This window comes from Ylistrum balloti, unplaced genomic scaffold (assembly GCF_031769215.1).
Source record: "Ylistrum balloti isolate Yb309-2 unplaced genomic scaffold, AGI_CSIRO_Ybal_v1 Utg369576, whole genome shotgun sequence".
NCBI lineage: Eukaryota > Metazoa > Mollusca > Bivalvia > Pectinida > Pectinidae > Ylistrum > Ylistrum balloti.
In genome coordinates this window covers 888,934-902,593 of record NW_026781869.1, presented here as the reverse complement: position 1 = coordinate 902,593, position 13,660 = coordinate 888,934, and the positions used below count along the sequence as shown (strand labels likewise).

Genomic DNA, 13,660 nt, shown 5'->3' with positions numbered 1-13,660 from the left:
GGACATCTGACGGAACAACGGTTCTCGTAACAAAATAATCACGAATGGACATCTGACGGTAATAAAATAATCAGGAGATGGACATCTGATGGGACAGCTGTTCTCGTAACAAAATAATCACGAGATGGACATCTGACGGAACAGCGGTTCTTAATAAAATAATCACGAAATGGAAATTTAATGGGACAGCGGTTTTCGGTATAGCAAAAATAATCAAACTACTGAACAATTTTGACCAATCGAAAAGGTTGTACAAATCACAGTCCAATTACAATCGTTAGACCAGACAAAATGACAGATGGTTAACTTGAGAAAAACGAAATATACACATGAGACATGACGATAAGGTGCAGAGAGCCAGGTATCAATTCGAACGAACTTTCTGTGAATGAATACACGATACATGCCCCAGATTCGCAAAGGATGTCTTCCGTTGAATGTGTTTGGTTTTACGGAATTAAACGCCCTCGTTCTCAAACCTGCCTGGATCATCTGAGGGCTGGTATTGGGAGAAGTTTGGTGTTAAAAGGTAAAAAACAAATGTTAAAAATCTTAAATGGGTATATTAACACAAAAGATTAAAATGGTACGTCATAGTCTAGTATATAGACCAACATCTTTCAGGTAATATAGAATTTAACAAATCTCAACAGCTTCAAAAAGAGTTTTTAGACCTGTAATACTACGATAAAAACATTCTCGAGTAGACTGAAGGTCAATGCAGTCTGTAACGTAGTGCAAGCGGTCGAGTAGGGTGTTTGGGATTGAAGACAACAAACAGTTTTACATGAAACTATTTACTACATATTTTATACAGATACATATAAATTTCACACTAAGACATATTCACACTCACTCCAACACGAAAGTTCAAAGTTCATAATTCGTTATCCACACGGCAGTCACAAGTTTCCCACACGACAAACACCAATAAAGTCAGCACCTGAACCACAACCCAGACACACGGACAAGCGTTCGGCAAGAATGTCCGGTACAGAAATATCATCAAAAATACTTTCCCGCAGGTAAAGTATAAAACAATAGTTGCTAGTGCAAATAATCTAGCTCAGATCCGCAGTGGCTGGTTATCTCACCAGTACGTCTATAACACCAGACGTCGACCACATGTAGGCGTAGTGTTACCGCCCACTCCTTACCTTGGCTGACTCGCCTGTCACACCGACAGAACTTCCTGAGGATGAGTCTATCTTGTACAGGTTCTGACGCCGAAGCCGTCGTGAAGCAGAGTCCTGTTGACTCAGGGACTAAATCCCGTCATGGGGAGCTTAAACAAACACACACAACATCTTGACAATTTCTCGCCTGACAACCGTGGCAAACAACAATTAACATACATTAATATCCTAACTCTGATAATGATAGAATAAATACGCCAAATTAACTACTATTATGTGCCCAAATATTAATAATTAGATGTACAAAATACTAACATAAATTCGTGTCGGTCCATTCCTGACACTAACATCAATGTACACAATAGCTAAGCTATGTCCCTTTAGGGCTTCCGTACATTTTTACACAGGCGCAATTCATAACTTCAAATAATGATATATATTTCAACATAAGAACTCTATATACACTATAACTAACACTATAATATAGCAATAGCCACATAATTATTTATAACCTACATTTAAACAACACAAATATAGATGTAAACAATGGTTACGCATGATTGGGTCGCACGTTAAAAATATGCTAAAAAGACATTTACCCGGGAAAAACACATTCAAAGTAAGACGTTAGAGTTAGGTCTTATTTCCAAGCCTGTTTCCATGTTAATAAATGACAATCGACCAAAGGCGTTCACAAAACAGCCATTACTCTATGCATACACTACCTGTAGTGACGTAGATAAAAACAACATTCCACGCGTGCACCCGTACTTCCGCTCACGCCGTACTTCCATACACGCCATCAAATACTCGTACACGACAATAAACAACTAAACACGAAAAACAACACATGAAAAACATATTGAATACATGCGATCGTGACACAGCCCAATAAAAAATGTTTAACGGTGAATGGCTCATCACATCCTATGCACCGAGGATTTTCTTCGCCTTTCAACATATATTAATGTGTAAGGTAAGTATGACCTACCCGAAGACACGCAAGGACAAGTCCGTCTCGGTGATTTTCTCTATAGCATGAAGACCATTCACCGATAATAGGTTTTACAGAATGCAATTTATTATTGGTATATGTATTCCATTCCTCCTGCCACTGAGCTTTTAAACTTTGTTTAATAAATGGTTTTTAATTACAGAACAGAACCAACAATTGGCAATAAACCTGATTTTGGCCTGGGTTGACATACAGCCTGCACGATCTGCAGGTACATACTGCGTAGTTGGCACATACGCAATATCCGGAGATTAGGTATCGGTCTTGGCTTAAAACCACTGCATTCTCTGATTGGCAGTCCTGCAGTTCACACTGGCGTACATGTGTTAACTCTGGGCACAGTGAAATAGCTTCAAGGTTAGTTGGAAATGCACAAGAATATAATATTTTTCTCTTTTTTCTAATTTCAATTCCTTATATATACTTTCAATTTTTATTGGTGTTATAGTGATATGAGCACATGTCAGGATGTGCAGATGATTCTGTCATTTGCAGAAAATGTGCTCGATTATTTCTTTGTGTATTTTATAGGGATTGTGAACTGTTTAGAATTAATTCTAAGAATTTTCTCTTCTGAGAAGTAAAAAAATATATCGGTATTCAACTTGTTTTTCTAATGATGATTTTGTGAACATTTTATCTTAGGAAGTAAATCAAAAACAAACAAAAAATCAATATGCTTTCGCACTGTCGTCAGAATTTATATAACAGGACATAATTCATTTTCTCAGATCATTCTTCTTTCTCTGTTATTTTCGTGGCAACCTTTTAACGAACATTTATTGATCTTCTGTTACAAGGTAAGATACATAGATATAAACAAAGTGAATACACCCTTGCGAATCTTGTTTAGAGAATTTTCGTTCCATTTTCTTATTGCACCCCTAATCATGTCTTTATATTTCTTCTTTATTTTCCACCTGATATTACACACCTAATGTCTGGCGAGTGTAACTTTGTTTTCATTTGCATGAGAACTTATTAATTATTTTGTTCAGATATCCGTTTACCGAGAAATACTTTACCTATCTCGTGATAATGCTTGTCAGTTAATTATTTTTAACGCGCCATTTAAAGGAACATTGTGCAGTTGGCTTTGGAATTTCAATTCAGCTATTGTTTACCTCTGGTTGGTTAAGTTTCAGCTGCGCCTTAAGTAGATAACAGAATATGATAATTATTTACATTGTTCAAATACCTGAACTATGGTTTGAGTTGCGCACGGATATATTTTGTTGTGGCTGGTACAATACTTCAAGGGAAAAACATATATATATATAAAGGTTTTATGGACATGTGGATACATGCTTTTAAGATATGGATTTCCTCTGAGGAATTTTTTTGTGTCATAACAATGACATCATTGACGACGGCCTTGGAAATAACAACAGGTAAGTTGGCAACAGGGTATTTTTACTTTTTCGGAAGGCAAGTGAGCTACTGCTGTGCGGTGGCGTTTGCCGTCAACTTTTCCTTTAACGACGTCTCTTCAATAACTGAAAGAACGAATATTCTGTTACTGGGCCTATAGCATTTTGTCATGAAGTGCTACCGCGTTTTGAAAATTAATCTTGGTCAAATGAACAACCTTGTTAAGACGGTTATATTTTAGGCCTAGTGTAATGGCATTTGTGTACTACCATGATCGGAAATGGACGGACAAATTTTGTGAAAATTAACTTTACGAACAAAGCCTTCTTTATAACTATAAGCTACAGTACATGTAGGCATCAATATCTATTCTTTTCAGAAAAGGGGAAATATTTTATCAATTGAGGGGAATCTTATATGTTGATATTTTCGTTTCATAAGCAAAACGAAAAGATAAATGTACATACATCCCCAACATAAATTGGCAAGATACCAACATATGTCCATGTTTTAGATAAAATTTTCAGTTCATATATGACACAAGGGTTTTCTTGTAATGGAAATTATGTTTCTAAGAAAATATATTAAAGGAAGTCAACTGGGGAGTGGGGGAGGTAAAAAGTTTGGTGTTTCTCAAACTCTGACCTGTGAGTGATTCAGATGCATTGGTCCTCTTGTTAGTTTCAAATGTAAATGTAAAAAATCTCTCCTCTTTTGTTGAGATCCCCATGAAAGCTTCCATCAGTTCTCATATACAGATGCTTACGTCGGCAGTCCTTTGTTTTGAATTTAAGGATACATATGATATTCTCTTACATGAAGTTCTGAATGGAAAATTAGTTTCAAAGTATGCCGTCGCAGGCTTCGGCGAGTTTCTGGATATCAGGTATTATTTCAGGATACCACATCTTATCAGTCATTATATCGAGATTTTGTTAACGTGTTTGGTTCCCTCTAATGAAATATCTCGTTTTTAAATGCCCGCTTTAAGGTGACACCAATTATTCAGAAAACTGAGGTAATAGCGCTATTCGAAGTACAAAGCAGTTTACAACAGATCAATAGGCGGAAATACTTTAGCCTTGAGCTCATGCATGAACGGTTTTTACACCTATCACTTGGTATTAAGTAACATGTACATAATAGGACAGTCATACAAACTTACAGGTTTAAACGTAATGCAGTATTTAGTGTTAGATATACTAATTAAGGACCACGGTCAGAAGAAAAATATTAATAAGATACAATACCAAATTTGAAAGTAATGATACCAACGATTATTCTCCAAGTGAAAAAGAAAAAAAAATAGCATTGGTTTGAAACATAATTCGCTATGCTTCATAGATTTTATTTCAATGTTTCTAAATATAAACCACATTAATTATTATTGGCAGGGAAATTAGCTCAAATGTTCCTCATTATTGAATGAGGACAAGCCATTAAAAAATTTGTTTGAAGGGAAAAAAGGAGGGAAATAGATGGAATTCTGGAGCAAACTTTCAACAAAGGCACTCAAATTGGACCGTGTGTTTAAAGGCACTAAAGATTTTACTTGTACGTACTGTGAATATCAAAAAAGGACTATTGCAAATTAATGCATTTCAAACATCTGTAATGCTTTCCGAATGAGAGATGTTCATAAAATTTATCATCCGACAGCATTTCAACATTCTTCTCTAAAACGATCAAATGTATCAAAAGTCCTGTTTAAACACACAGGTAATATAAAAGGCAAGTATCTTGATGATCTCAAACACTGGAATATTTGAAAGATCTCACAAAAATGAAGTCTGAAATATTTATGTCGAGATTATCCACAATGTAACGTTAATAAAGCGCGAAGTAGGGCATTGACTACCGTCTGCAACCTGCAACATCTGAAACTTTGAAATTTAAACACCGTTTATTGTTAAAATGATAATTCTATGGAAACCATAATCTTTTGTTCATATCTTTTATTGATTTGATATTTTCTTAATAGCTTTTCTTGTCTTTTGAAGAACAAATTACTCTTCTGCGTTTGCATACTTTAAATCAAACTGTAAAATTTTTTGTAAGGACAATTGCCGTAGTTTCCAAGAACATGTTCGTGAACACTTAAGTTAGTGCTATAGCACAAATAAGTCTTCTTATCATTATTCTAACGTTTCCTAGACACAAGGATTCGTTAAGCCAAGAAATCAACGAAAATGTATCCCTTAGGAAAGTCAATGCTTTGTATTGGAAATCGCATTTCTAGGTACAATGGTTTATTTGAATTTTTCTTATAATATTTCAGATGAATTCAAAGAATATTCATCATGTTGGAACATTCTTTCTTATAATTCTGTTCCTGTTTGCCGACGCTCAGAACTACTGGGAAGATACTAGAGCCGGGAAAATCCCCGCATGCCTCACAACAACTTGTGATAGGAATGACACTGTTTGTGAGTGCTATCTCACAATTGAACATCGTTTAACAATGATGTATGAAGAATCACAAAAACTGGTTGTTCCATTAGGAGGACAACTACATGAATATGATAGCCTAGGTTCCCCAATAGATAACATAGAGGAGTTGCCATTTATCTTGACGGCGGACGGAAACAATTCCAGACTTGTTATCGCTATAAATCGGCGCTTTCCAGGACCACAGATTACTGCGTACGAGGACCAGACACTGATCATCCATGTTCGCAACCTGATGCACACCGATAGTACTACTATACATTGGCATGGCATGCACCAGAAAGATACCACATACTCCGACGGTGTTGCTTTCGTTTCCCAGTGTCCGCTGGGACACGGCCAGGAGTTCACTTACAAATTTAAAGCCAAGCCGCACGGTACCAGCTTTTACCATGCCCATATTGGCGATCAGAGGACCATGGGATTGTATGGAGCTCTTATCGTATATCCCAAACAAGAACTTCCTTCCACAACCAAAGCAGAACACGCGGCCATTATTCAGGACTGGAATCATGACGACGACGCGGCTAGTTTGTATCAACGCATGCTGTATGGTGTGTTCTACCAATCGAGCCGATCTCGATATCAACCAACTGCTTCGAAAGATGGTGGAATGTATAGTAGATTTCTGTTTCATTCTGGTCTTGTGAATGGAAAGGGGCGATATTACATCTACGGCAACACACACAACCAAGCTCCTCTGACTAGGTTTGACGTGATTAGAAACAAGTGGTATACCTTTAGAGTCATCAGCGCAGCCACCCTTTATCCGTTTCTTGTTTATGTAACTGGTCATCCAAAGCTAACACTTATCGCATCGGACGGGTTTGCTCTTCAGGAGATGGTTGTTGATGCTTTCGTCATTAATCCTGGGGAGAGATATGATTTCAAAATATTTACAAATTCGACAGATGGAAATTACATGCTTGTAGCGCAGACTTTGGAAAACAACAATTTTCATATAGCAGAAGCTATCATCCACTATAGGAATGTTCCTGTTGAATTGAATCCTGGTCGACCGGCGGCCCTGAGCTGTTCTATGGGTACAAAATGTATCATTTTCAATTGTCCATACTTAAGTCCTATCAGCGGTGGTGAAAGTTGTAAGACGTTTAACGACGCAAGAACCGACGATTTTAACTCTAAGCCAGAAGACGTTACCAACATCGATGAGGAACACTTCTTCAACTTTGCTTTTCCAGGAGAGGTGGGTGATACTCCTGCGTCTGTCAATGGCCGTCAGTTCGTACCGCCAATTGCGCCATTGTACTCGCAGCCGAATGATCTTACTACTGCTTGTTCTCCTAACTGTGCTGATAATAACCTTTGTACATGCACATACACACAGGAAATTCAAAATGGGAGAGTATACCAGTTCACACTAACCAACCTCGGGAACGGCAAAGGGTGGTCACATCCGGTACACTTACACGGTCATTCGTTTTATGTCATGAAGATTGGTTTCGGAAAGTATAACTCAGCAGGTGTTCTGGTCGGTTCGACACCTGATATATCCTGTGATATTGGATCTAAAGGCTTCTGTAACAATCCTGTGTGGGCTAACGAGACATGGAGAGGAGGAAACGTACCGGGATTAGTTCTCGACAAACCCGCACAGAAAGACACCATTATAGTCCCTACCGATGGCTACGTCGTCATCAGATTCAAGGCAGATAACCCAGGTGCCTGGTTCTTCCACTGTCACATCGACCTCCACAACACGAACGGGATGGGGATGGTTATCCTGGAGTCGCCTACGATGTATCCCGACATACCAAAGGGATTTCCGACCTGTGGAACCTTCAGAACCTTCAGAACGGATACCCAACCGTTATTAGCCGCTGGTACGTATATATATACTTTTTACTCTTAAGACATTTTTGTCCTTACACAGTAGCTTTCCCATCATCTGAATCATTAACAAATAATTATTGATTATGTACATTAGTTGATGTAAATGAAATTCATGAGAACATGCCTATATTTTTAAAACTAACAATTTCCTAAGTGCAGTGAAACAATTTCTTGAAAATATTTAACCGTGTAACACATGAATATGTATATTGTTGTTAATGTAGCGTTAAAAAGGACATGAGGTCAGAACGCACGAAAAAGAAGAACTAGTTCTCCATATAAATGAAACATAGTTGATGCCACACGAGGTTAAATAATTACACGAGGGAATTCTGTTGTTTCTTTTTTTAATGCAGGCCTTTGTCTAGTTTCTATTGAGTTGCCATAGTAATTTTGCGTGAGGTTTTCATATACGGCATATTTTGTTTTACTTTCAGGTCCTAGGTTGAACATGAGTTGGATTCTGTGTTTAGTTGCTGTCACTGGACTAGCAATCGAATTGATGATGTAAATGAATGTAGCGAGAGATTATCATTTCACATGGTATTCTTTAAACAACATTTGGGAGTACTTACCTGGAATCGCATATATCTATGTCAAAGACCTTCGTCCATTGCTCAGAACACGGTTTAGTACCTAGAACGTTTCGGATACGAATGTTTAACACCAGAGTCAAAACAAGTCAATATTGTCACAGGAGTCAACATTTGAACACACAGGATATATATGCTATATTCCACATTATGAACAAACAAATACCATGTTTCTTAAAATTACGTTGGTAAACTAACGATACGAAATACTTATTAAAACTCGTAAATGACTATAAGACTTTAATGCCTCCACTCTCATGCATGTGTATATATCTATAGGGCTTCTAGAATATACATGGCATAGATACGAGAAGGGGTCGGATGGACATGGATAATGCTATAAGCCACGCTCTGACGTTATAGTAACATGTTTTAATAATTCCTTCTGTGATATAACATGTGTAAATGACAGTAACACCGTAGTCTCTGTTGTGAGCCAAAAACTGATAAATCTGTTATGTAGAAATAACTTTTAAAAGAAATAAGACATGTACTACATATATTAAAACTGTTCGATTTTCAATTCCCCTTTTGATATCAGGTTTGATGCATGGTCACGATACAATTTACCAACTTATTCATATCTGTCATCTTGTATGAACTGCACTCGATTCTTTAAAATCATTTTGAAAGTTTTTGGTAAAGTTAAGTATCTGGACTAATTTGTTAAATTAAAATCATATGATAGTTTTTAAAAAAATTGTTCTAAAGTAATTGTCATTGAGGAAGGCGTTTGTCAGGGATCTATTCATAGTTCACGTTTGTTTTTAATTCATATTAATTATATTGCAGATATCTTTCATCACCCTCTGATTTAGTTGCAGTCGATACATCATCATTCAAGTCACCGGCGTCTTATCTTGAAATTCAATAAACTTTTAATAGAGATTTAGATAGCTTTAAGTTATGGACTACTTACATTTTTCGGATCACCACATACATTTAGGAATAATCTTTAATTTAAGTGCATGTCAATGAAAATTATATTTCTGTTATTTATGAAAAGGAAATTTTACGGGAAACTCTTTCTTTGAAGTCCAGTGTACCGTCTTCCCTGCTTGCGTATTCATTTTAAAAGCATGATTTACATATAGTTTCGTTTTCCTTAATTATGATCTTTTTATGGCAAACCTTGCAAATAATGCTTCGTGTATCCATATAAACCCATGTGAAAACGTCTTTCATTATCATATTGCCTTCGTTTAAACAACGAAAGAAAATTTCTGATCAAATATTTTACTAGTTTGAAGTTGTATTAAATTTCTATGGATTTATTCTTGTTTAGAAATAATCTTACTGTAGACCTTAGCTCAAATATCATATGCAGTCCTTCCTTATGTCTAATAACATATTTTGATTTTAATACTGATATTTATTGTACATATATGCAAGTTTCCATGATAGGAATTGTTTTCTATGTTAATGCATATTTAGAAGAGTTGTAATGATTGCACCAAATGAAATTATATGATTTTGACAATGACAAGTAGTAACTGATAGTCACGGAATAGTAGCTAGACTATTACTTGGCTTATGTATCATTTTGATTCGTTCTTATGTTCCTAATTTCCATTAAAAATAATAATGTACAAAAAAGAATCTCTGTTTGTTTTTTGGATGACGAACAAATTTGTGAACTGTTTTGCTCACTTGCCCAAAGGGCTACAAAATGTGAACATGTTACAAGGGAAAATAATCTGGAGCATAACACTGTCCTCAGAAGCATTTCTTGACCAGCGGGTGGCTATCATACTTGATGGTCCATACACCTATATCCCTAAGAGTTATGATAACAAGCTCAAGAGAATCTCCTACTGTGGCAAGAAGAAGCAAAACTATTTGAAATTCACGAGCATAGCCCTGTATGATGATTACATTCTGGACACAGAAGGGCCCTTTCATGGAAGCTTAAATGATGACAAGATTACAAAAAGCCATAATGGATAGTTTCTCCTGGTTGGTGAAAGATGACAACGTTGTTGCTCTAGGACTTTGGGATATTTTGCCAGATTTGGAATTACGTGGTTTGACAACAAATATGCTGTCTTATCTAAAACCTTGGTAGACTCAATATGACGATCTACAATCTAACCTTGACAGATCCACAACTAAATCCAGATGGGTAATGGAGTCATACCATGAATCTATTTCATTGGTGTCATCGAGGCAGTCGTTAGAATATAATAGCCTGTCTCAATGGAATTCGAAGACTCATAAGTGTGTGCTCACAAGAGCGAGCGAGACGCAAAATATAGGGTACTGGCTGCCAAATGAAAGGGCACCTTAAAGTTCACAACAACTGAACTCAGCGTGGGCCAGATCTTACTAGAAGGTACAAGTCACTATTTGTGACTCTAGATGCTACTGCGGATAATTGTGACTTTCTAGTCAGACATGGAATGCCTTCGGACAGTATCCTTTGCCAAATATCATTGGCAGTTGACTACACATGTGGCAGTGTGATCTTTATATTGACTGTGCTATATATGTGTGTGTTTATTAGTATTGGTTATGTAATATGGTATAAGTGTCTTAAAAACAACATATCATTTGTGTGGATTATATATATACTATATGGGTTTTGCAAAATAACATATTGTCCACAGTATTTCATTATATCAAATGCATGTATAAATACTATTACCAGGCAATAATGCTGTAGGGTCAAGTATTTAAGACAGGACCTTTGACATGCCTACACTATGACATGTTAACCTCACAACCTTACACTCCGATAAGCTAGGACTATCACATGATTGGCTTTCACTAGTTTAGACATTATAGTTACTGGACAGTCTCTGATTGGGCATAACAACCCGTTTTGGCCAATCAGATGCTTTCCATTTAGCCAAGTGAGATTTGCACATGCTGCAAATTTTGTCAGTCCTAGCACCAGCTGCCAGCCGTTCAAGTGTCCTATTGGAAATTGTGTTGTTTTTTTATAAATATACATATATAAAGGAATTCTATATTGGTTATATTCATATAGTTACAAGGTTTTATAGCTGTGAAATACTGCTGTGTTAAGTTCTATTTGTGTTAATTGGACTTTGGTCAATTAATACTGAAATTGCAGTCAATTCCTTTATATACCGGTGACATAGTAGAGCTATGTGTTATAGTTCGCTGAATTTATATTTGTAGCCGGTGTGAGGTGTGAACTGCCAGTAAGCTGGTCAGGACTCCGGTCAAACCCCTGCATGATATGTAGGGTGAGTGTTCTACAAATGTCACTATTATTTTCGTAGGTGTGGCAATACTATAGGTTTTAGTGTAGTTTGTGGGGTATAAATATACATGAGATTCCTGTGTATTCACCCAAGTATCTCGTATATTTTATTTATTAATTTATGTCGGAAGTAAAATGTATCTAAACAGGTAAGACGTAAATGAAAGGTGTAATCAGTATATTTATAGAATATACGAATATCATTGTATTCGTAGGTATTATAGATATACGTGTATATATTCGATTTATAAATAGTAAAATTAACCTTACGGGTTATCTCCCTTTGACGAGAGTCAATTTGACTCTCTTGGAAATAGGAATATCTCTATAGATGTAAATGAACGTAGTGCATGTAGGTACGATTGTTTATTGAATTGTTTTACATGTCTGTTATTTATCTATTTTGCAGGGTTTTATTTTGTTGGTCGTACGTAACAAATGTGGGAAATAACGCACGAGTGTCATCTTTTATTTGATGACGAAACACCCCCGTTACACACAAGTGATGACTACGAGATCTTGATCTATCGATATATTAGTGTTAAGTACAATCTTTGGATCCAGCATGACAGCTCCGTCGTCATTAATCCCGTAAAGGACGGAGAACCATGGCTATATGTGTTCACGTAACAAATATCTTGCGCTATCTATGATACTAAATGCATTTTGAAACCGTTGCGAAGCCTTTGCATTGAAAAGGCAAAACGTTTAAGACAAACATCAAGAAATGTAGATTTGGCTACAAACCGTCATCTTCAAGGCATTATGTATGATCGATTAAGACAATTAGAACTACATTTCTATACTATGTATACTAATAGTGACATGGCCAATCAGATTTTAGGACGAAGAAGCCATATTGGATTGCATATTAGGTGGTTTTATGTGTAAACCAACTTAAATCTATCATTTAGCAATCTTGTTAGAATATTGATTGAGCAGTTTTAAGAACATTTAATTTACCGACTGTCTTCCATGTACAGCGCAAAATAGAGGAACGATTCACGTTTATGTAGTTTCACTTATTTGTTTACGGTAAATAAGTAGACAACAATAGGAAATATATAAGGAAAAGGAAGACGTGCAGGATTTGAAAGATATTATGTTATATCACATCGGGTGTAAGGTTCAAATTTCACTCCCAACTACGCATTTCTAAGCATTGTGACGTCAGTGATGCGAAAACAGTCCTATCTCCCTAATTTCTTGAGTTATTGATCTACTGATTATATTTCCTGAAAGTTGCGAAAATGCTGTACAAATTTTGTTTTGAAAAAAAGATGTGTTGCCTTTTTTGCGAGTTGAGAATACAAGGCATTTCCGAACATTTGGGAGTAATGACGTCGTGTGTACGGTGTACGTAAATGTCTATTCGCGGGTCTGGTTTGTAATCCACATTTCACTCGAATTTCAATACATAGATACCAGATATCCAAAATATTATGTATGTTCCATCACGTTCACATAATTCGATGCAAATATTTTGATTTGACAAATAAAACGCATCCGATACTATCCAAACAGCCTCGTGTCAGCCTGTACACACCTTTGATCGATTCCAATGATATTGCATAAAATTTTCTACTGAATTTTATTGTCATTTGAAATTAATCAAAATTCATCTATTTACATTCAGAAAATACCACAAGAAAGGTTTCTCGAGCTTTCTAAAACAATCATTGTACGTAAACAAACACCACAGTAAGTTGACGTTGTGTGACGGAATAAGCACCTGTACGATTAGGATCATAATAGTGCAACTTTCAGTCGTTTTATAACATGCTATGTAAACGGTCGTTTTATCAGAAATTCATCATTTTATTCGAATGGGATAGATAACGGTAATAAAGGAGATCTTGAAATAACTGAAATAAAAGCAGATGAAAGAAACCTAATCATCAACGGCAAAGGCTATTTATAGTCTTTGGGTATTTCCAAAGTGATTACTTTCGATTTAGAGGAGCGAGCACATGTCTTATGAGACCTTATTTGTCACTAGAGTAAGATAAGATAC

At 36.2% G+C, this 13,660-nt stretch overlaps 1 protein-coding gene across 1 annotated transcript; it reads left to right on the top strand.

Annotated features, from left to right (window-relative positions):
• The first annotated feature begins 336 nt into the window (after positions 1-336).
• LOC132565617 (uncharacterized) lies at positions 337-10,364 on the top strand. The gene is made up of 4 exons (XM_060230265.1): positions 337-529; positions 2,294-2,373; positions 5,801-7,814; positions 10,078-10,364. The coding sequence occupies exons 1-4, from the start codon at positions 337-339 to the stop codon at positions 10,362-10,364; spliced, it is 2,574 nt and encodes an 857-aa protein (XP_060086248.1).
• The last annotated feature ends 3,296 nt before the right edge of the window (positions 10,365-13,660 follow it).

Excerpts from the sequence above, each read along its gene's own strand:
- LOC132565617 (XM_060230265.1), top strand. The coding sequence starts at position 337 with ATGACGATAAGGTGCAGAGAGCCAGGTATCAATTCGAACGAACTTTCT. Across the intron at positions 530-2,293 it reads GAGAAGTTTGGTGTTAAAAG|AACAGAACCAACAATTGGCA; the intron begins GTAAAAAACAAA and ends TTTTAATTACAG. Across the intron at positions 7,815-10,077 it reads CCAACCGTTATTAGCCGCTG|GGCTACAAAATGTGAACATG; the intron begins GTACGTATATAT and ends ACTTGCCCAAAG.